General features: G+C 39.0%; 1 protein-coding gene and 2 long non-coding RNA genes across 4 annotated transcripts in view; 1 reads left to right on the top strand and 2 right to left on the bottom strand.

Annotated features, from left to right (window-relative positions):
• Positions 1 to 6,637, bottom strand: part of LOC137039943 (uncharacterized) — a 62,828-nt gene extending 56,191 nt beyond the window's left edge. The window contains exon 1 of the long non-coding RNA XR_010897785.1: positions 6,505 to 6,637. This is a non-coding gene — a long non-coding RNA (uncharacterized lncRNA). The remainder of the gene's footprint in view (positions 1 to 6,504) is intronic.
• fbn2b (fibrillin 2b) overlaps positions 1 to 24,014 on the top strand; it is a 113,038-nt gene that overhangs the window by 46,342 nt on the left and 42,682 nt on the right. The window contains exons 15-34 of the mRNA XM_067415298.1: positions 991 to 1,113; positions 5,095 to 5,370; positions 5,474 to 5,527; positions 6,032 to 6,157; positions 6,295 to 6,420; positions 6,524 to 6,643; positions 8,051 to 8,188; positions 9,177 to 9,227; positions 9,299 to 9,424; positions 10,280 to 10,507; positions 12,189 to 12,314; positions 12,827 to 12,955; positions 13,042 to 13,167; positions 15,112 to 15,237; positions 20,741 to 20,863; positions 20,943 to 21,068; positions 21,232 to 21,357; positions 21,440 to 21,562; positions 23,574 to 23,696; positions 23,779 to 23,904. Coding sequence (XP_067271399.1) covers positions 991 to 1,113; positions 5,095 to 5,370; positions 5,474 to 5,527; positions 6,032 to 6,157; positions 6,295 to 6,420; positions 6,524 to 6,643; positions 8,051 to 8,188; positions 9,177 to 9,227; positions 9,299 to 9,424; positions 10,280 to 10,507; positions 12,189 to 12,314; positions 12,827 to 12,955; positions 13,042 to 13,167; positions 15,112 to 15,237; positions 20,741 to 20,863; positions 20,943 to 21,068; positions 21,232 to 21,357; positions 21,440 to 21,562; positions 23,574 to 23,696; positions 23,779 to 23,904 — 2,622 coding nt within the window. The remainder of the gene's footprint in view (positions 1 to 990; positions 1,114 to 5,094; positions 5,371 to 5,473; positions 5,528 to 6,031; positions 6,158 to 6,294; positions 6,421 to 6,523; positions 6,644 to 8,050; positions 8,189 to 9,176; positions 9,228 to 9,298; positions 9,425 to 10,279; positions 10,508 to 12,188; positions 12,315 to 12,826; positions 12,956 to 13,041; positions 13,168 to 15,111; positions 15,238 to 20,740; positions 20,864 to 20,942; positions 21,069 to 21,231; positions 21,358 to 21,439; positions 21,563 to 23,573; positions 23,697 to 23,778; positions 23,905 to 24,014) is intronic.
• LOC137039942 (uncharacterized) lies at positions 8,044 to 20,924 on the bottom strand. 2 transcript variants are annotated; one of them, XR_010897783.1, is made up of 5 exons: positions 20,785 to 20,924; positions 15,183 to 15,229; positions 14,623 to 14,719; positions 12,972 to 13,159; positions 8,044 to 8,177 (listed from the first exon to the last, which is right to left on the bottom strand). It is a non-coding gene; the product is annotated as an uncharacterized lncRNA (long non-coding RNA). The 2 variants fall into 2 exon arrangements; XR_010897784.1 differs by lacking the exon at positions 14,623 to 14,719.

Genomic DNA, 24,014 nt, shown 5'->3' with positions numbered 1-24,014 from the left:
GACAAACTATACATCATCCGAAAGCTTACGAACTCAAGATTCATCCTGTGAAACCCGTTTTGAAATCGGACCTTGTGTTACCATGGAAACGGTGCTCTAAATTATTCTAGCGAGCTCCTCCCCAAGAGGCGTCGTCATATTTCATATTTATTTAACTACTTCATAATGAAAAACTTTTCTAATCTTGACAAAACGCATATCGTCGGAAAGGTCTGAGTCTCACGGTTCTATATCTGCAAACTGTTTTGTGATATTTGGAAAAAAATATATAATTTTATATAAGGAATTTTATATAAGGAATAAAAATATAAGGAATTTCTATGACAGCCGGTGGCTATTTTTGGTACAGCGCCTAAACAAAATCTCATGGGAACTTTCACTTTTGTGATATCAACTTCAAATTTGGTACAAAAATTGATTAGACATGTGGCTTTGATTTGATAGTCATTTAAGAGTACAAATTATTTTGTAACATATATTTTATATAAAATATTAAATATCTAGTACAGTATATTTGATTTACAGTAAATTTAAACTTCCATAACTTTTTTATACTTTAATTTTTTGAAGTGATTTCACTTGAGCTCTGCTGACTGTCTTCTTTACAATGATACCAAGCGTATGTCTATATTCCAAAGCATTCTTGAATTGAAACCATTTAAGTTTGGATAGTGAATTTTCATGTATATTTTCAAAAAGGGGGATGACAGTTAACAGGTTAATGTCTAGTGACATAGCAGGGCCATTTTGTGATTAATTGAAATACATTTCTTACATACAGTTCCTTTAACATTCTCTATTGTGCAATCAAAATTTCACAGTGTTTGGATGCACACAACAAAACCTGCATTTCAAATGTTTGAGGGAAAAGTTTCAGAGTTGGCGTTTAGAGTCGTTTGAGGGTGTTCATTTTAATGATTCATTTTAATGATTTTGACACAGAGTGACACAGTGTGTTTTATAGTGTAATGGTGTTTTCTTGTCCTCCAGACCAAGATGAATGTGCCACCACCAATATGTGCCTCAACGGCATGTGCATCAATGAAGACGGGAGCTTCAAGTGCATTTGCAAGCCTGGATTTGCATTGGCACCCAATGGACGCTACTGCACCGGTGAGCATTACCTTGACGATTTTTTCAACCAAAAATTATTAACTCACCCTCGCGCCAAAAACTAACCAAACGAAATAAAAGTGCAGATAAAATAGTTTAGTAGCTTGCGCTCCGAGTCTATTCGCTGGTGTGAGAAACCGATGCTAAATCTGAGGTAATTCGACATCAAATCTGACGTAATATCTTGCGTCTGGTGACTCTTTTTCAATGAAGTCTTTAAAGATCAAACTTTAAGACATTGTTCACTGAAAAAAGTTCACTCAGCTCAACTCTTCAGTCACATTTGCATCTATACACTGCATTTTAATTCTCAAATGATAGTTTTATGCGAGAATCCGCTAAAATCGACTTTGTTTGTCTTCGTTTGTTGCATTTGTCAATGAAGTCTGTATAGATCAAACTTTAAAGGAACACTCCCCTTTTTTTGAAAATAGGCTCAATTTCTAACTCCCCTAGAGTTAAACAGTTGACTTTTACTGTTTTCGAATCCATACACTGCAAAAAATGCTTTTCTTTCTTAGTATTTGTGTCTTGTTTCTAGTCCAAACATCTTAAAATTCTTAAAACTAGAAGTATTTACTAGACAAGCAAAAGAAATTGTCTTATTTTGGGAAAAAATAACTCAAAATGAAGAGAGTTTTTGCTTAAAACAAACTAAATAATCTGCCAATGGGCTAAGAAATATAATCTTAATTCAAACAGAAAAAAAGATTATTTTTCTCACCCCATTGGCAGATTATTTATCATATTTTAAGCAAAAACTCTCTTCATTTTGAGTTATTTTTTTCCCAAAACAAGACAATAATTTGTACTTGTCTAGTAAATGTTTCTTAATGTAAGAATCTTTAGATATTTTGACTATAAACAAGACAAAAATACTAAGTAAGAAAAGCATTTTTTGCAGTGTACAGCCGATCTCCGGGTCTTGCGGTAGCACTTTTAGCACAGCTTAGCATAGATCATTAAATCTGATTAGACCGTTAGCATCTTGGTCAAAAATGACCAAAGACTTTCGATATTATTCGTATTTAAAACTTCTGACGGAAAATGAAAAAGTTGTGATTTTCTAGACTGATATGGCTAGGAACTATACTCTCATTCCTGCGTAATAATCAAGCATGAGAGCAGCGGCTCAATAATATTACACTGCGCCTGGAACGGCAGCAGTTCCTTGATTATTACGCAGGAATGAGAGAAATTTGGTTCTTGCTTCTATCTGCTGTATTATCCAGAGGTCATATAATAGTTTTGTGTGAGAAATTCTTAATTCCACTTGCGCATTTTTGCAAGTTTGACATCAAATCTAATGTGATGTGTCTTTGTTTCTTTAGTTTAGTTTGCCATAATTCTCCAAAAATCGTTCCCTCATTTCCCTCATCTCATTTGCGTTCGGGTTTATACGCTATATTCCAAGACTCTTAAATGTCATTTGATAGTTTTGTGCGAGATATCGCTGAAAATATAATTTGCTTTTGCATATTTTTTTCAAGTTTGACGTCAAATCTTGTCTTGTCTTCGGTTCTCGTATCTAGTGACCATTGTCAATGAAGCCTCTAATGATCAAACTTTAATTCGTTACTGTCTGAAAATCAATCGTATGATAGCTTTGTGTGGGAAACAGACGCTAAATCATTAAATTCTCAATTCCACGTGCGCATTTTTGCAAGTTTAACATCAAACTCGCAAAAATGTGCAAAATTGAATGAGATTTCTTCGGTTCTCGCATCTGGAGTCCCTAATGACAAAAAATGTAACTCGTTAATCTCTGAAGATCTATCAAACAATAGTTTTGTGTGATATACAGACAGTGAATTGCTAAAATATCTCCTTAGCTTTAGCACTTTTTTTGCAAGTTTGACGTCAAATCTGGCATTTTTGGTTCTTGCGTCTGGTGATAAGTTTTCAATAAAGTCTTTAATGATCAAAATGTAACTCGTTAATCTCTGAGGATCTATCATACGATAGTTTGGTGTGAGAAACAAACAGTAAACCACTAAAATCTCATTGCACAAAATTGAATGAGATTTCTTCAGTTCTCGCATCTGGTGACCATTTGTCAATGGAGTCCCTAATGACAAAAATTAAACTCGTTAATCTCTGAAGATCTATCAAACGATAGTTTTGTGTGAGATACAGACAGTGAATTGCTAAAATCTCATTAGCTTTAGCACTTTTTTTGCAAGTTTGACGTCAAATCTGGCATTTTTGGTTCTTGCGTAAGTTTTCAATAAAGTCTTTAATTATCAAAATTTAACTCGTTATTCTCCGAAAATTGTTCCCTCAGCTCAACTTTTCAATCCCATTTGTATTCGTGGCTATATGCTATATTCCAAGTGTCCTGAAGTCATACGATAGTTTTGTGCGAGAAATCGCTAAAATCTAATTTGATTTTGCTCACTTTTTCCAAATTTGACGTTAAATCTTGTCTTGTGACATCTTCGGTTCTCGTATCTAGTGACCATTGTCAATGAAGCCTCTAATGATCAAACTTTAATTCGTTACTGTCTGAAAATCAATCGTATGATAGCTTTGTGTGGGAAACAGACGCTAAATCATTAAATTCTCAATTCCACGTGCGCATTTTTGCAAGTTTAACATCAAACTCGCAAAAATGTGCAAAATTGAATGAGATTTCTTCGGTTCTCGCATCTGGAGTCCCTAATGACAAAAAATGTAACTCGTTAATCTCTGAAGATCTATCAAACAATAGTTTTGTGTGATATACAGACAGTGAATTGCTAAAATATCTCATTAGCTTTAGCACTTTTTTTGCAAGTTTGACGTCAAATCTGGCATTTTTGGTTCTTGCGTCTGGTGATAAGTTTTCAATAAAGTCTTTAATGATCAAAATGTAACTCGTTAATCTCTGAGGATCTATCATACGATAGTTTGGTGTGAGAAACAAACAGTAAACCACTAAAATCTCATTGCAAATTGAAATTGAATGAGATTTCTTCAGTTCTCGCATCTGGTGACCATTTGTCAATGGAGTCCCTAATGACAAAAATTAAACTCGTTAATCTCTGAAGATCTATCAAACGATAGTTTTGTGTGAGATACAGACAGTGAATTGCTAAAATCTCCTTAGCTTTAGCACTTTTTTTGCAAGTTCGACGTAAAATCTGACATTTTTGGTTCTTGCGTCTGGTGATAAGTTTTCAATAAAGTCTTTAATGATCAAAATTTAACTCGTTATTCTCCGAAAATCGTTCCCTCAGCTCAACTCTTCAATCCCATTTGTATTCGTGTCTATATGCTATATTCCAAGTGTCCTGAAGTCATACGATAGTTTTGTGGGAGAAATTGCTAAAATCTCATTTGATTTTGCACACTTTTTTCAAATTTGACATTAAATCTTGTCTTGTGACATCTTCGGTTCTCGTATCTGGTGACTTTTTGTCAGTGAAGTCTCTAATGATCAAAATTTAAGTCGTTATTGTCTGAAAATCTATCGTATGATAGTATTGTGTGAGAAACAGGCGCTAAATCATTAAAGTCTCAATTCCACTTCAACATTTTTTGATGTCAAATGAATCAGATTTGTTTGGTTCTTGCATCTGGTGACCATTTGTCAATGGAGTCTTTAACGACCAAACTCGTTAATCTATCATACGATAGTTTGGTGCGAGAAATGGACGATAAACCACTAAAATTTTATTTGCTTTTGTTCATTTTTGCAAGTTTGATGTTAAATCTGATAATTTGGTTCTTGCATCTGGTGACTATTTGTCAAAGAAGTCTTTAAATTCCAAAATTAAAGACGTTATTCTGTAAATAAAACTATTTTGCGCTTGCGTATACTTACACGTTAGTGATGCATGTTTGGCGAAAAGTATGTATATGCTTTCATTTGTTTTCATTGATGTCAAACTTTGTGTCTCAAGACATAAGATGTAGTCATTGAAGTCAGATGTGGCCGATCTCATGACCGTTTGTTATTTGCGTCGTCCGCTAACGGTTTACGCCATTTCACTCTAACAGACATTGATGAGTGCCAGACGTCAGGCATCTGTATGAACGGACGCTGCGTCAACACCGAAGGCTCCTTCCGCTGCGAATGCCCGCCAGGCCTGGCCATCGACGTGGATGGGCGTGTCTGTGTAGACACACACATGCGCACCACCTGCTATGGCGCGATAAAGATGGGCACGTGTTCGCGCCCACTCCCCAGGGCAGTCACGAAGTCTGAATGCTGTTGCGCCAACCCAGAACACGGCTTCGGAGAACCCTGCCAACCCTGCCCGGCGTTCAACTCAGGTAGGCAGGGATACACCATCCAGTTCAGAACGATATTTTAATATTAACGCAACATACGTTAGCTTTGACTTGTGTGCTAACAGGTAGCTTTGTTTATTCGCAGCCGAGTTTCAGGCGGTGTGCAGCAGTGGACCTGGAATCACCGCAGATGGACGAGGTTAGTCTTGTTTCGCTAGTATGGACTGCAAAAAATGCTCTTCTTATTTAGTATTTTTTTCTTGTTTCTGGTCCTAATATCTAAAAATACAAGATTAATTGACTAGATAGGTAAAATTACATTTTTGCTTGTTTTCTGGGGAAATAAATGAAAATGAAGTGAGTTTTTGCTTAAAACAAGCAAAATGATCTGCCAATGGGGTGAGAAAAATACTCTTATTTCTGATTGGGACGGTCTCACCCCATTGGCAGATTTTGCCTATTTTAAGAAAAAACTCACTTCATTTAGATTTTATTTTTAAGAAAACAAGGAAAAAATATCTAATGTCGTTTTACTTATCTAGTAAATGCATCTTCATTTATGCATTTTTAGATATTTAGACTAGAAACAAGACAAAATAACTAAGTAAGAAGAGCATTTTTTGCAGTGTGCTAGTACGTTTGCCAATGCTAAATGCTAACGGATTGTATTTGATTTATTTGCTAATGCTAAATTTCTTCGCAGACATCAACGAATGCGCTTTGGATCCAGACATTTGTCAAAACGGTATCTGTGAGAACTTGCGCGGAAGCTACCGTTGCATCTGTAACATCGGCTACGAGTCTGACTCTAGCGGAAAGAATTGCGTGGGTAAGTTGCGTAACTTTAAAAAAAAAAAAAATTACTCAAGACATCTATGAATGTTTGGTTTCACGTACGAAATACTTTTTGTATAACATTCGCTCTAATATCTAGTCGTTTCGTAATTTTTGGTTCGTATCTTTCAGACATTAACGAGTGTTTGGTGAACCGTTTGTTGTGCGATAACGGCATGTGTAGAAACACGCCCGGAAGTTACACTTGCTCTTGCCCCAAAGGATTCTCCTTCAAAGCCGATTCTGAGACATGCGAAGGTGACTACGATTACAAGCATTTTTCATATCTTTTTTACGTTTATATCATAATGTCATATACAATGAATCAATTTGTGTTCTTACCCGTCGTCCATACATTCAGACATCAACGAGTGCGACTCCAACCCCTGTATCAACGGCGTGTGCCGCAACATAGCCGGATCGTTCAGCTGCGAATGTTCCCACGGCAGCAAGCTGGACTCCACCAACACCATCTGCGTAGGTAAGTACGAACATTTGCTAAAGAACAACATGACTAAAGAACAGAGATCATGTTGTAAATGCTCATTTTTGAGTGGAAGGAAAAACATGCTGTTTTTGTGCATGTGTCTTTAAATGCAAATTAGCTGCCGGTCGCCGCCCCCTTTTTCAGAAGAGGGCGGGGCCTGTACAGCTCATGCCTCCGATACTGTCCCAAAAACTAAAACATCTGTTTGCTTTTGATGGTAATTTCTATCGCACTCAGTTCTTCATCATCATGAAAGTTTATGATCTGATGCGTTTTACAGCCATATTAGTCTAGACTTCTGATATATGGTTCTCTGAGCACACACACTCGAAGCGCACACACACAGAAAGTTGTGTCAGACGGAGCGTCCTGTGAGTATTAAACTAAGTTCTCTTTCACATCTTATTGCACTTAAACTGTCAAACACACACACACACACACACACAGTTCACACAAACACAGTCGGTTATGTCTGTGAAGGTAATGAAATCAAGTTTGTATATTAGATCTGTGTATTAAAGTAATAATATACTGTATATATACACAGATCTAATATACACATGTGATTTCTTTACCTTCACAGACATACATGACTGTGTTTGTGTGAACTGTGTGCGTGTGTGTGTGTGTGTGTTTGACCTGCTGCCATATCTGCTGTTAATATGAATCAACCAACACAAGAAAAACTCACTCACTGCTCTCGACTGAATAACTTTAGCAGCTTTAATAAGAACACATTTCTTACTTGAACGCTCTGGCGAGGAGATAAACATGGCGGACTGTGTACAGCTCACTGGGGGCGGAGCTATGCTTAAGGGGCGGGGTCAGTTAGCAGTAGTGGGCGGGGCTTAATCAATGTGCCGTCAAACTACCAGAATCTGCAGACGACTTGTCCTAAAGCACATCTTATGATTTATGGGGATTAAAATAGAGGAGTGGGTGGATTTTCACCATTATAGTGTGGTTGTGTAACACTGCCGACTCATTTATAGCTCAAACACAACGTAAAAGTGAATTTTATATAATAGGCCCCCTTTAAATGTGTTTTTAATAATCACATAGAAGATGCTAAACAAGCATGTCAATGTTTATTTCCTTTTTAGAGGTAACAGGACATCATTTGGCTTCTTCTATTCGTTTCTAGCCAGGCGGTCTTCATTCTTTGTCTAAAACTGAACATCGTTTGATTGAAATTAATGGAGTATGAAGGCAATAGGTCACACGTTTGTGCTTAGGGGATGAATGCCCACGGTGATCCCATCCCGCTAGATATCCAAGTTGGTTTTTATATATCTGCAGAAATGCATCGACTCTCCGCAGGGGAGCCGCTTCAAATGTCACAACGTCCATTTGTCATTGTCACACTCTCGTGGTTCTCTTGCACGTATTTGCTCCATGCAGACAGCATGAAAGGGACCTGCTGGCTGAACATCCAGGACGGCCGCTGTGAGGTGAATATAAACGGAGCCACGCTGAAGTCCGAATGCTGCTCTACGCTGGGGGCGGCCTGGGGAAGCCCATGTGAACGCTGTGAAATTGGTTAGTTTATATGCAAAAAAACAAGCAAAAATTATATATATATATATATATATATATATAGGTAATTACAAACATTTGTTTTAGGAAAAACATGCTGTTTTTGTTATATATATAAACACATATACATATCTATAAATTATAAATTTAAGCATAAATAATAATTAATTATTTAAATAAAAAAAATTATATTGTGTAATTATATATATATATATATTACACAATTGAAAAAAAAAACAATATATATATATATATCCTATATATAATCTGATTTTATCATTTGCAAAATGATTTGCATTATTAAAGTTAAAGTTAACTTTTTAAAATGTATATATTTTGAAAATCATTTCATATATAAATCTAGATTATATATAATTTAGTATTTTTTATTATTATAATATATATTTACATAAAACTTTTATAATATTGTAATTTACAACATATAAAAATATTAAATACGATTTCATTATATAATAATGTACAACTTGCTTAAATAATTGTATTTTTATTATATTAATATATTTTAAATTATTTCGAAAGTTATATGCAAAAGCAAAAGTTATATATCAAATAATATTAAACATATATATATATATATATACAAAAATTATCAATACAAATTATATATATATCCAATTTGCATTCATCATTGATGTTTATATTTAAGCATAAGTTAATTTGTGTTTGTTATTAAAAAAAAAAAATTATTTACTAAATTAAAACATTTTTGATTATAGAATATATATAATCAAATAATATATAATAAATAACTCACATATATATGTTTTTATTATATAATAGTAATAATAATAATAATAAATAAATAAATACATATACATATATATATATATATATATATATATATATATATATATATATTTGTATTTTCTATATATATATATATATAGTGTATATATATAGTGTATATAGTGTCATCTTTGAAACGCTCACATACACACAGTACAGTGTTGACGTGTGTTTTTTTCTACAGATCCCGCCTGCTCGAAAGGTTTCGCTCGCATGAAAGGACTTGTGTGTGAAGGTACGTGCGACCCACAATCCTTTGCTGCATTCACCCAGTGCACTGCATGACGATGCACCCTTCCTCCTCAGATATTAACGAGTGCGAGGTTTTCCCCGGCGTGTGCACGAACGGCCGATGCGTGAACACTCAGGGCTCGTTCCGGTGCGAGTGTCCCGAAGGACTCACGCTGGACGGAGCCGGACGAACCTGTGTTGGTCAGTGAACTGAACATTTATACATTAAAGGGCTAGTTCACCCAAAAATGAAAAGTCTGTCATTAATTCCTCCTGTGGTTGGACAGCTGTCAGACCTCCGCTCATCTTCACACACAGATGAAGACATTAGTGTTGAAATCCGATGGCTCAGAAAGGCCTTCATTGACACCAATGTCATTTCCTCTCTCAAGACCCATAAAGGCACTAAAGACGTCGCTACAAAGCCCATCTCACTACAGCGGCTCTACAATCATTTATGAAGCGGCGAGAATAGAGTTAGTGCGCGAAAACACACGAAATAACGACTTATATAGTGATGGGCCGATTTAAAAACAAAGTTTCGAACCGTTATGAATCAGCGAATAGATTAATGATTTGGATCATGTGTCAAACTGCTGAAATCACGTGACTCTGGCGATCCGAATCATGAATCGATTCACTGACTCATAACGGTTCGAAGCTTTGTTTTGAAATCGGCCCATCACTATATAAGTCGTTATTTAGTTTTTTTGCGCACTAAAACTATTCTCCCCGCTTCATAAATGATTGTAGAGCCGCTGTAGTGAGATGGGCTTTGTAGCGACGTCTTTAGTGCCTTTATGGGTCTTGAGAGAGGAAATGACATTGGTGTCAATGAAGGCCTTTCTGAGCCATCGGATTTCAACACTAATGTCTTCATCTGTGTGTGAAGACGAGCGGAGGTCTGACGGCTGTCCCACCACAGGAGGAATTAATGACAGACTTTTCATTTTTGGGCGAACTAACCCTTTAAATTTTTTATCTTATTTATTATTACTTGTTAATCCAAACTATCACCCCGAGCAGTGATGTAAAGCGGTTTTGTGCGTCCCGCAGACATCCGAAGCGAGCAGTGCTTCATGAAATGGGACGAGGACGAGTGTGTGGAGCCGTTGCCGGGCCGGTACCGTGTGGACATGTGCTGCTGTACGGTGGGCGCGGCCTGGGGCGTCGACTGCGAGGCCTGTCCCAAACCCAACACGCCCGAATTTAAAACCATCTGCCCACGTGGACTGGGAATGGCCAACCGAGGAGACATCCTGACAGGAAGACCCTTCTACAAAGGTCACTTATCAACAGATCTATAAAGATAACTTGGCAAATAGGATATCGACCATAACCGATATTGATATTTTACATCAACATTTGAAACCATTGTTAGAAATAAAGTTTGCTGATATTATTGGCTTCTGATAACGACAATTTTGAAAACGCAAATATCTGAAACCGATATTATGGCTGACATTATAAAATCTATATAATTTAGTACCATAAAACATAAATATATATGTGATTTATTTTTTATGAATATACAAATTATTTATTTATTTATATATATATATATATATATATATATATATATGTATATATATATATATAAATATATATATATATATATATATATATATGTATATGTATATATATATATATATATATATATATATATATATATATATATATATATATATATATATATATATATATATATATAATATAAATATATACACACACACACACACAATTTTGCATTTATAATTATTTAAGACAAAAAAACTATGCTTGAAATTTAGATTTTTTTATAATAAAAAACTTTGTTGATATTGCATATTATCATCATGCATTATTTATATTCATATAAATATTGAATTCATATAAACTATATAAAAATGTGCTATATATATATACACACTGTATATTGCAAATGTTTATATAGTTTATATGAATTTAAAAATGTTATATAAAAATAGAAACCAACAGCATAATACATAATTTTAATAAAGATTAATGTTTTTAAATCAAAACTTTTTTTATTTTATTTTTTATTTTAACTAGTCATAGTTTATTAACATAACAGAAGTTAACAGAAATAGTATTATAATAAATATACATAATAACTAGTATTACATGTATTAGTACTATTACCACCATTGAAATATAAATGGCTATATTACAATTTGAATATAATTGAACATTATAATTAACTAGAAGGCATCGTCTTTCCTGTAGCTCAATGAGTAGAGCATGGTGCTAGCAACGCCAAGGTCATGGGTTCGGTTCCCAGGGAAAGCAAGAATTGACAAAAATGTAAAATGTGTACCTTGAATGCAATGTAAGTCGCTTTGGATAAAAGCGTCTGCCAAATGCGTAAATGTAAATGTTGTCAAAGTATCACTAGGTTACAATCACACTCAACTGTAATATTTAAGATGTCTTTGAGTGTGGGATAATGATGTTATAAACTAAGATTTTAGATGTAGAAAGATGGCATAAGGGAGAAAACAACGTGCAATATGGAGGAATAAGTCAATCGCTAATTGATGAAGTCATTGCAGGAGAATATGATGTTTCCCCATTCAAAGAGACATAAGCTTTACTTGCGTGACTGAAATACACTTCAAAAATATGCTCTTCTTACTTAGTATTTTTGTCTTGTTTTTAGTCAAAACATCTAAAAATTCTTAAAACAAGAATATTTACCAGACAAGTACAAATTATTGTCTTGTTTTGGGAAAAAATTACTCAAAATGAAGAGAGTTTTTGCTTAAAATAAGATAAATAATCTGCCAATGGGGTGAGAAAAATAATCTTGTTTTCTGTTTGAATTAAGATTATTTAGTTTATCTCATTGGCAGATTATTTTGCTTATTTTGTTTTGACTAGAAACAAGACAAAAATAAAAAGTAAGAAAAGCATTTTTTGAAGTGTAGCGTTTCAAAGATGGCTGAAACCCTGTTTTTCTCCGTAGATGTGAACGAATGTAAGGTGTTCAAAGGCCTGTGCACTCACGGGACGTGCCGAAACACCATCGGGAGCTTCAAGTGTCGCTGTGAAAGCGGTTTCGCCCTCACCATGGAGGAGAGGAACTGCACAGGTCCACAAACCCATCTCAATCAAACACACCACTGGTTTCACTGAGAAAAAAGGCTCTTCTTATTTAGTATTTTGTTCTTGTTTTCAGTTCAAATATCTAAATATTCCTACATCAAGATGTATTTACTAGATTAGTTAAACGAAATAAGATATTTTTGCTTGTTTTCTGGGGAAAAATATCCAAAAATGAAGTGAGTTTTTGCTTAAAACAGGCAAAATGATCCGCCAATGGGGGGAGGAAAATAATCTTATTTCTGTTTGGGACGGAAACAAGAAACAAGATTTCAATCAGAAATAAAATTATTTTTCTCACCCCATTGGCAGATCATTTTGCCCGTTTTAAGCAAAAACTCAAGACAAAATATCTTATGTCGTTTTACTGATCTAGTAAATGCATCTTGATTTAAGAATTGTTAGATATTTAGACTAGAAACGAGACAAAATGACTAAATAAGAAGAGTATTTTTTGCAGTGTTCTGTGCATGGCTCACGCTGTTCCCATTAATCCGGCAGATATCGACGAATGCACAATCTCTCCGGATCTGTGCGGACACGGCGTCTGCGTCAACACGCCGGGCAGCTTCGAGTGCGAGTGTTTCGAGGGCTACGAGAGCGGCTTTATGATGATGAAGAACTGCATGGGTGAGACAGCAGAGACCTTGGCGTTTCTTCAGGCCTTCGAAACGCTGCTCAGTGTCACATTTCCTCTCTCTCTGTCTCTCTCGTAGACGTGGATGAGTGCGAGCGGGAACCGCTGCTGTGTCGAGGGGGAACGTGTCTGAACACAGAGGGCAGTTATGAGTGCGACTGTCCTCCGGGACACCAGCTGAGCACTGAAGCATCTGCCTGTGAAGGTACAGACATGCCAAACATGTGTGAGAAATATAGTGTTCATCCAGTGCTGCCACAGTTACTTTGAAAAAGTAATCTGATTACTCCTTTAAAAAGTAACAGTTACTTTACAGATAACTTGATTTTAAAAGTAACTAAGTAAGATTACAAGTTACTTTATTAGTTACATTCAGTAGTTTCCGACAACACCCCTGCCGCCTCAATATAGAAATGACAACCGGTTTCGCCAACACTCACTTTATTGGAAGTGCATTTTTAACAGTAACGTCAACAATGTATCTCCTGAAATTTTAAGTTGAAATAAAAATACTCTCCCAGAGACGCAAGAAGAAAGCAAAAATATATTTTATAATTTATTACTAAGGAAAATGACTAACATAGTAACTCACAGTGACTTGGATAAGTTACTTCAATCTGATTACTGGTTTGGAAATAGTAACGCGTTAGATTACTCGTTACTGGACAAAAGTCGTCAGATTAGAGTGACGTGTTACTGGCATCACTGTGTTCATCATATATGAAACCTATTTATTGGGGCTGTAAATCGACTAAAGTACTTAATCACACATTTTATCAGTTGTAAATGTATCTTAAATTAAGTTTTTAAAACTCTAATTAACATGGGTATGGACAAATATGCATGCTTTATGCAAATGTAGGTTTATTATTAGTGAAAACATACTTATTCAATGATAATCAATAATACAGCATGAAGACAAGACATGTATCAAAGGTCGTAGATGTGTATAATACAATACCAATACAGAAGTGACTTAAACTGCAGTTCACCGACTGGCCACTAGAGCGGCTCCAGAAGGAGCAGAATCTCATTGAGCCTCATGTTAAAATGCCCAACTTTACAGCAGAATAAAACATGTTTACAGTCTGGTACAAATTGTGGTTTTGGTCTATACGGCTAATTTTGCCCTTCATGACGACTGTGAGTGGGGTGGATTTATTCATAACTCATTTGTTTACGTTATATAAAGCCTTAAAGTTCTGCATAATTAAGGGCGTGGCCACTTTGAGTGACAGGTGGATAGCCGTTTGTCTGCTAGTCATCACGTCACCTAAGCTCCGCCCACATCCCGCCTCTTTGCCCATTTTTTGTTATCTGGGCGTCAGCCATAGAGAAAGAGAGTCGCGACAACGGAAGTTCAAAAATGCTTGATAGTCACGTGATTCATGGAGACCTCGAATAGTTCCAGGAAGTGCTTTGGCGGGCAATTCAAATTGTTAGTCACAGTGACAGAACTGCGATTTTTGGTAATTAATAGTCAATAAATGCATTGGGTTTCAATAATTTTATTACACATCGACATGTTCTATTTAACTAATATGCAACTTTCCATACCTTGCAAAAAAAAGAAGAAGAATTTTCTCTAATTCCATAACGATGGATGAAACGGAATTAAGATGTGCTGATAATTTAAAATCTTACTGATTAAACGTCTTACCTTTTGAAAGTGCATCACAAACGGTCTGTTCTGCTGTAACTCAATGGCGTGGCTGCTACTTCTGGGACCTATTGAGGGTCTCCACGAGCCGCCATTGCTGTAAAAAAAACCATTCCATTGGAGTCTATGGAGTTGTCGTGACTCTCTTTCTCTATGGCTCTGCTGGGTGTGACGTGCTGCCAAGAGGGCGACGCCCAGCTCGTCCCTACTTTAAGCTACAGAACGGCTTATCAGAATCCTATGGGTGACGTCACGGACACTACGTCCATATTTTTTTTACAGTCTATGGTACAGGCCAGCCCACTAGATGTGTGATTAATATAGTGTTTATCATATATGAGACCTATTTATATAATTTCACTTTATTATTAACTTATCCAGTTAATATTTTGTCCATTTAGTAATATTTCATATTCTTACCAATTACTCAAAGGGACTTTAGTTCAAGTCTAACCTTTTTTCCCGTACTTTTATAATAATTGTTTACAGATGTGAACGAGTGTCAGCTGAGCGATAACCTGTGTAAGAACGGTCAGTGTGTGAACATGGTGGGAACCTACCAGTGCTCCTGCCACACGGGATACCAGGTGACGCCGGACAGACAGGGCTGTGTGGGTGAGAAAACATCCGCAAACATCTTTAAACATCCACACACATCCATTCGCAAACATTCATCCTCAAACATCCATCCTCAAACATTCCCAAAAATCTTTAAACATCCCCAAACATCCATCCCCAAACATCTTTAAACATCCATCCTCAAACATCCATCCTCAAACATTCCCAAACATCCATCCTCAAACATCCATCCTCAAACATTTCCAAACATCCATCCTCAAACATCCTCAAACATACCCAAACATCCATCCTCAAATATTCCCGAACATCCATCCTCAAACATTCATCCCTAAACATTCCCAAACATCCTCAAACATCCATCCTCAAACATTCCTAAACATCCATCCTCAAACATTCCCGAACATCCATCCTCAAACATTCATCCATAAACATTCCCAAACATCCTCAAACATCCATCCTCAAACATCCATCCTCAAACATTCCCAAACATCCATCCTCAAACATTCCCAAACATCCATCCTCAAACATTCCCGAACATCCATCCTCAAACATTCATCCCTAAACATTCCCAAACATCCTCAAACATCCATCCTCAAACATTCCTAAACATCCATCCTCAAACATTCCCAAACATCCATCCTCAAATATCCATCCTCAAACATCACCAAACATCCATCCTCAAACATACCCAAACATCCTCAAACATACCCAAACATCTTTAAACATCCTCAAACATACCCAAACATCCATCCTCAAGCATTCCCAAACATCCTCAAACATCCATCCTCAAACATTCCTAAACATCCATCCTCAAACATTCCCAAACATCCATCCTCAAACATTCCCAAACATCCATCCTCAAACATTCCCAAACATCCATCCTCAAACATCCTCAAACATTCTTCCTCAAACATTCCCGAACATCCATCCTCAAACATTCATCCCTAAACATTCCCAAACATCCTCAAACATCCATCCTCAAACATTCCCGAACATCCATCCTCAAACATTCATCCATAAACATTCCCAAACATCCTCAAACATCCATCCTCAAACATCCATCCTCAAACATTCCCAAACATCCATCCTCAAACATTCCCAAACATCCATCCTCAAACATTCCCGAACATCCATCCTCAAACATTCATCCCTAAACATTCCCAAACATCCTCAAACATCCATCCTCAAACATTCCTAAACATCCATCCTCAAACATTCCCAAACATCCATCCTCAAATATCCATCCTCAAACATCACCAAACATCCATCCTCAAACATACCCAAACATCCTCAAACATACCCAAGCATCTTTAAACATCCTCAAACATACCCAAACATCCATCCTCAAGCATTCCCAAACATCCTCAAACATCCATCCTCAAACATTCCTAAACATCCATCCTCAAACATTCCCAAACATCCATCCTCAAACATACCCAAACATCTTTAAACATCCCCAAACATCCTCAAACATCCCCAAACATCTTTAAACATCCCCAAACATCCATCCTCAAACATTCCCGAACATCCATCCTCAAACATTCATCCCTAAACATTCCCAAACATCCTTAAACATTCCTAAACATCCATCCTCAAACATTCCTGAACATCCATCCTCAAACATTCCCGAACATCCATCCTCAAACATTCCTGAACATCCATCCTCAAACATCCATCCTCAAACATTCCCAAACATCCATCCTCAAACATTCCCAAACATACATCCTCAAACATTCATCACTAAACATTCCCAAACATCCTCAAACATTCCTGAACATCCATCCTCAAACATTCCCAAACATCCATCCTCAAACATCCATCCTCAAACATTCCCAAACATCCTCAAACATCCATCCTCAAACATTCCCAAACATCCATCCTCAAACATTCCCAAACATCCATCCTCAAACATTCCCGAACATCCATCCTCAAACATTCCCGAACATCCATCCTCAAACATCCATCCTCAAACATTCCCGAACATCCATCCTCAAACATCCATCCTCAAACATTCCCGAACATCCATCCTCAAACATCCATCCTAAAACATTCCCAAACATCCATCCTCAAACATTCCCAAACATCCATCCTCAAACATTCCCGAACATCCATCCTCAAACATTCCTGAACATCCATCCTCAAACATTCCCAAACATCCATCCTCAAACATTCCCGAACATCCATCCTCAAACATTCCCGAACATCCATCCTCAAACATCCATCCTCAAACATTCCTGAACATCCTCAAACATTCCCGAACATCCATCCTCAAACATCCATCCTCAAACATCCATCCTCAAACATTCCTGAACATCCTCAAACATTCCCGAACATCCATCCTCAAACATCCATCCTCAAACATTCCCGAACATCCATCCTCAAACATTCCCGAACATCCATCCTCAAACATCCATCCTCAAACATTCCTGAACATCCATCCTCAAACATCCTCAAACATCCATCCTCAAACATTCCTGAACATCCATCCTCAAACATTCCTAAACATCCATCCTCAAACATTCCCGAACATCCATCCTCAAACTTCCATCCTCAAACATTCCCAAACATCCATCCTCAAACATACATCCTCAAACATTCCTGAACATCCATCCTCAAACATTCCCAAACATCCATCCTCAAACATTCCCAAACATACATCCTCAAACATTCCCAAATAGGGCTGGGCCATATGACGAAATATATCGTCTGGACGATAGAAAATGTCTATCGTTTTATATAAGGCTCTATCGCTTACGCCACGATAAGGCGTTTACGGCAGAACTTTACGTCAAGACGCACCTCACGCCACGGCATGCCCATGCACGCTGCAATACATAAACAAACATGGAGGAAGACGGTAGTAGACGCGGTTCAGACCAGGGTAATTCTCAGAGTAATTATGCCAGAGTGGTGGCATAGCGCTCAAAACAAACTTCATACACAGAAGCTACAACGGGCTTTTACGCGTGGCACACCATATAGCCATATATTGAAATATTTTAATGGCAGGTGTAGGGATGGCGAATTTGAAATAACAGCCGCGAGGCGCGCTCCTGCTCTCTCTCTCTCTCTCTCTCTCTCTCTCACACACACACACACACACACACACACACACACACACACTGTCCTAGCGCTGCTGCTCCCGTCCACTCACGTCACTTTTTTAAAATCCCCCACAGCGCGAAACGAGTCCCGCAAACGCGCCGCTGAGGATCTTGTTTGTATTCTGAGGACAATGGCTCCTTAGTTTCGAAATGGTTTGGTCAAGGTGATGGCGTTTGAAAATAAAGGCGTTTGTCTAGCGTTAGAAGCTCATTTGAAACATTGCCGCGGCTCATTTAAGAAAATGACAGCTCCGAAGAGACGCCGCGGCTTTAGTTCGAGGTAGTGCTAACAATAATAAAGAAAGACGATCAACACCTTATGTGTTACCAATGAAATGTAGATATTTCCAAATGTAAGCCCATCTTATGTGTAATGACTCTTCATCCTGTCGTCTGCCCCGTCTCTAACCTCGAGTGTTTAGCCTGTTTACTTTTTGCAAACCTTGTGAGCGCGCAAACCCAAACGCTGTGACCTCGCACCAAATGTTTTTATTGGTTTATTAAGTACAAACAGGCGAGTTATGAAAAATTGAGTGTGAGGGATTTGTTCACTTCACACAAAAAGATTTTGGAATGAGACGGCTAACTGTAGTAGCGTTTAGTCCACTGTCTATAATAGCCTTTATCACTTAATCACTTTTCTTTTTCTTTTTTTTAAACCGACAACTTTGATCGGTTAACGTTGATACGGTCAACCATCGGTCAAACAGTCATCGGTTAACATCTCTAGGCAGGTGTTAACTTTACCAACTGTCTTGCTTGAAAAAAAGGTTCTAAATAAAATAAAAATGTAGTTCATACTACCTTTATTTGTTTTGTATATCATTTCAAACTGCATTTCCACATTGCAATTTTGTATAGACTATTCATAAACTGAATTAACAGAAAAATTGCTATATCGTTATCGGGATATCAAATGAGCTATATCGGGATATGAAATTTTGGCCATATCGCCCAGCCCTATTCCCAAACATACATCCTCAAACATTCACGAACATCCATCCTCAAACATTCATCCCTAAACATTCCCAAACATCCTCAAACATTCCCGAACATCCATCCTCAAACATTCATCCCTAAACATTCCCAAACATCCTCAAACATTCCTAAACATCCATCCTCAAACATTCCCAAACATCCATCCTCAAACATTCCCAAACATCCATCCTCAAACATACCCAAACATCCATCCTCAAACCTACCCAAACATCTTTAAACATCCCCAAACATCCTCAAACATCCATCCTCAAACATTCATCCCTAAACATTCCCAAACATCCTCAAACATTCCTAAACATCTATCCTCAAACATTCCCAAACATCCATCCTCAAACATTCATCCCTAAACATTCCCAAACATCCTCAAACATTCCTAAACATCCATCCTCAAACATTCCCGAACATCCATCCTCAAACATACCCAAACATCCATCCTCAAACCTACCCAAACATCTTTAAACATCCCCAAACATCCTCAAACATCCATCCTCAAACATTCCCGAACATCCATCCTCAAACATTCATCCCTAAACATTCCCAAACATCCTCAAACATTCCTAAACATCCATCCTCAAACATCCCCAAACATCCATCCTCAAACATTCCTAAACATCCATCCTCAAACATTCCTAAACATCCATCCTCAAACATTCCCGAACATCCATCCTCAAACATTCCCGAACATCCATCCTCAAACATTCCCAAACATCCATCCTCAAACATCCATCCTAGAACATTCCCAAACATCCATCCTCAAACATTCCCAAACATCCATCCTCAAACATCCATCCTCAAACATTCCCAAACATCCATCCTCAAACATCCATCCTCAAACATTCCCAAACATACATCCTCAAACATTCATCACTAAACATTCCCAAACATACATCCTCAAACATTCATCACTAAACATTCCCAAACATCCTCAAACATTCCTGAACATCCATCCACAAACATTCCCAAACATCCATCCTCAAACATTCCCGAACATCCATCCTCAAACATCCCCAAACATCCATCCTTAAACATCCATCCTCAAACATCCATCCTTAAACATCCATCCTCAAACATTCATCCTTAAACATCCATCCTCAAACATTCATCCTTAAACATCGATCCTCAAACATTCATCCTCAAACATCCATCCTTAAACATCCATCCTCAAACATTCATCCTTAAACATCCATCCTCAAACATTCATCCTTAAACATCCATCCTCAAACATCCATCCTTAAACATCCATCCTCAAACATCCATCCTCAAACATCCATCCCCAAACTTTCCCAAACATTCTAATGCTTAATAACCTTGATTTGTTTAATGATTTTTTTATTGATTATTGTATCTGTTTATTTGATTTACTTGTAATAATAAGAATAAGTAATGGCTTCATTGAGGTTATATGCTGCCGTTTGTAAGCATGTGTTGTGTGGCAGATATCGACGAGTGCACCATCATGAACGGCGGCTGCGACACTCACTGCACAAACTCGGAGGGCAGTTACGAATGCAGCTGCAGCGAAGGGTACGCGCTCATGCCCGACCTCAGGACCTGCGCTGGTGAGACACACACACACACACGCACACACACACACAAACGGGCACGTCCGCTCAGACTGACCCGTGGCTCTCTCTGTAGACATCGACGAGTGCGAAGACTCGCCCGACATCTGTGATGGCGGCCAGTGTACGAACATCCCCGGGGAATATCGCTGCCTCTGCTACGACGGGTTCATGGCCTCCATGGACATGAGGACCTGCATCGGTGAGACGGACATCGTGTGTGTGTGTGTGTGTGTGTGTGTGTGCGTGCTTGTTTTTGTGAAATATCAGGACATTACCCCTGTCCCCACTTTTCAAAATGTGTTTAGTAATGATATTGCGCTGTTTATTGCATTCATTCATATGTTGGTATTGTTATGGTCCAGATGTCAATGAGTGCGACCTGAATCCCAACATCTGTCTCCATGGCGACTGTGAGAACACTAAAGGATCGTTCATCTGCCACTGTCAGCTGGGATACTTCGTGAAGAAGGGCTCGACCGGATGCACAGGTATGGCACGAGTCTGGTTCAGCCTCAAACCGGGTCAAACCGGATCAAACCGGTTTTGATTTTTTCTCTTTTTTTTCTCCAGATGTGGATGAATGTGAGATCGGCGCTCATAACTGCGACATGCACGCGGCCTGCGTCAACGTTCCCGGGAGTTTCAAATGCCGCTGTCGGGACGGCTGGGAGGGCGACGGCATCAAATGCATCGGTGAGTTACGAGCGGTCATCAGGATCGTCATATGACGCTCTCCTCTGGACGCAGTCTGAGGCCGGTTATGGTTATATGAGGCCGGTCTGAGGCCGGTTATGGTTATATGAGGCCAGTCTGAGGCCGGTTATGGTTATATAAGGGCCAGTCTGAGGCCGGTTATGGTTATATGAGGCCGGTCTGAGGCCGGTTATGGTTATATGAGGCCAGTCTGAGGCCGATTATGGTTATATAAGGGCCAGTCTGAGGCCGGTTATGGTTATATGAGGCCGGTCTGAGGCCGGTTATGGTTATATGAGGCCAGTCTGAGGCCGGTTATGGTTATATGAGGCCGGTCTGAGGCCGGTTATGGTTATATGAGGCCGGTCTGAGGCCGGTTATGGTTATATGAGGCCGGTCTGAGGCCGGTTATGGTTATATGAGGCCGGTCTGAGGCCGGTTATGGTTATATAAGGGCCAGTCTGAGGCCGGTTATGGTTATATAAGGACCAGTCTGAGGCCGGTTATGGTTATATAAGGGCCAGTCTGAGGCCGGTTATGGTTATATAAGGGCCAGTCTGAGGCCGGTTATGGTTATATGAGGCCGGTCTGAGGCCGGTTATGGTTATATAAGGGCCAGTCTGAGGCCGGTTATGGTTATATGAGGCCGGTCTGAGGCCGGTTATGGTTATATGAGGCCAGTCTGAGGCCGGTTATGGTTATATGAGGCCGGTCTGAGGCCGGTTATGGTTATATAAGGGCCAGTCTGAGGCCGGTTATGGTTATATGAGGCCAGTCTGAGGCCGGTTACGGTTATATGAGGCCAGTCTGAGGCCGGTTACGGTTATATGAGGCCGGTCTGAGGCCGATTATGGTTATATGAGGCCCGTCTGAGGCCGATTATGGTTATATGAGGCCGGTTATGGTTATATGAGGCCGGTCTGAGGCCGATTATGGTTATATGAGGCCGGTCTGAGGCCCGTTATGGTTATATGAGGCCGGTCTGAGGCCGGTTATGGTTATATGAGGCCGGTTATGGTTATATGAGGCCGGTCTGAGGCCGGTTACGGTTATATGAGGCCAGTCTGAGGCCGATTATGGTTATATGAGGCCAGTCTGAGGCCGGTTATGGTTACATGAGGCCGGTCTGAGGCCGGTTATGGTTATATGAGGCCAGTCTGAGGCCGGTTATGGTTATATGAGGCCGGTTATGGTTAACTGAGGCCGGTTATGGTTATATGAGGCCAGTCTGAGGCCGATTATGGTTATATGAGGCCGGTCTGAGGCCGGTTACGGTTATATGAGGCCGGTCTGAGGCCGATTATGGTTATATGAGGCCAGTCTGAGGCCGGTTATGGTTACATGAGGCCGGTCTGAGGCCGGTTATGGTTATATGAGGCCAGTCTGAGGCCGATTATGGTTATATGAGGCCGGTCTGAGGCCGGTTATGGTTATATGAGGCCAGTCTGAGGCCGATTATGGTTATATGAGGCCAGTCTGAGGCCGATTATGGTTATATGAGGCCGGTCTGAGGCCGGTTATGGTTATATGAGGCCGGTCTGAGGCCGGTTATGGTTATATGAGGCCGGTCTGAGGCCGGTTATGGTTATATGAGGCCGGTCTGAGGCCGGTTATGGTTATATGAGGCCGGTCTGAGGCTGGTTATGGATTTAACTGCAAACACACACACACACACACACACACACACACACACACACAGATCAAGAGAGAAATATATCATTCTGTCCAACGGGAATGTTTTGGTATAAAAAAATTTTTAATATCTTTTTTACATATAAAAAAGATGTTTTACTCACATAAGTTTGTTGCACCATTACTGTCGGATCCAATATAGAAGCACAGCATTGTGTATGAAGCACAGGACCGTTTCTTTGACTAACAAGGAAGTTTTCAGCTCTGAAACTTACAGGATAATCTTATATTATCAGGACCTTTTATATATAAAAAATTAAGGGAAAGTTGATTCCTCAATTCATCACCCCTTTAAGAAACATCATATCTGTCTCTGCAGATGTTGACGAGTGTGTCACCGAGGAGCACAACTGCAACCCCAACGCAGAGTGTATGAACACGCCGGGTTCGTATCGCTGCGCCTGCAGGGAAGGCTTCAATGGAGACGGGTTCAGCTGCTCCGGTACGTCCAACACCTGGGACAGAGCGATCCCGTAAAACACACACACACACACACAACTGACACGACTGTTCTTTACCTGCAGACATGGACGAGTGCGCGGATAACGTCAATCTGTGTGAGAACGGCCAGTGTCTGAACGCCCCGGGAGGATACCGCTGCGAGTGTGAGATGGGCTTCACCCCCACGGAGGACAGCAAGGCCTGCCAGGGTGAAAGCAGACACACACACCTACAGAAACACACACACACCCCTACAGAAACACACACCTACAGAAACAAACCCACATACACACACACCCACTGTAACACACACTCACTC

The sequence above is a fragment of the Pseudorasbora parva genome, chromosome 14 (assembly GCF_024679245.1).
Source record: "Pseudorasbora parva isolate DD20220531a chromosome 14, ASM2467924v1, whole genome shotgun sequence".
Taxonomy (NCBI): Eukaryota; Metazoa; Chordata; class Actinopteri; order Cypriniformes; family Gobionidae; genus Pseudorasbora; species Pseudorasbora parva.
Note: the sequence above shows the minus strand (reverse complement) of the source record. Positions and strands in the feature narration are given on the sequence as shown.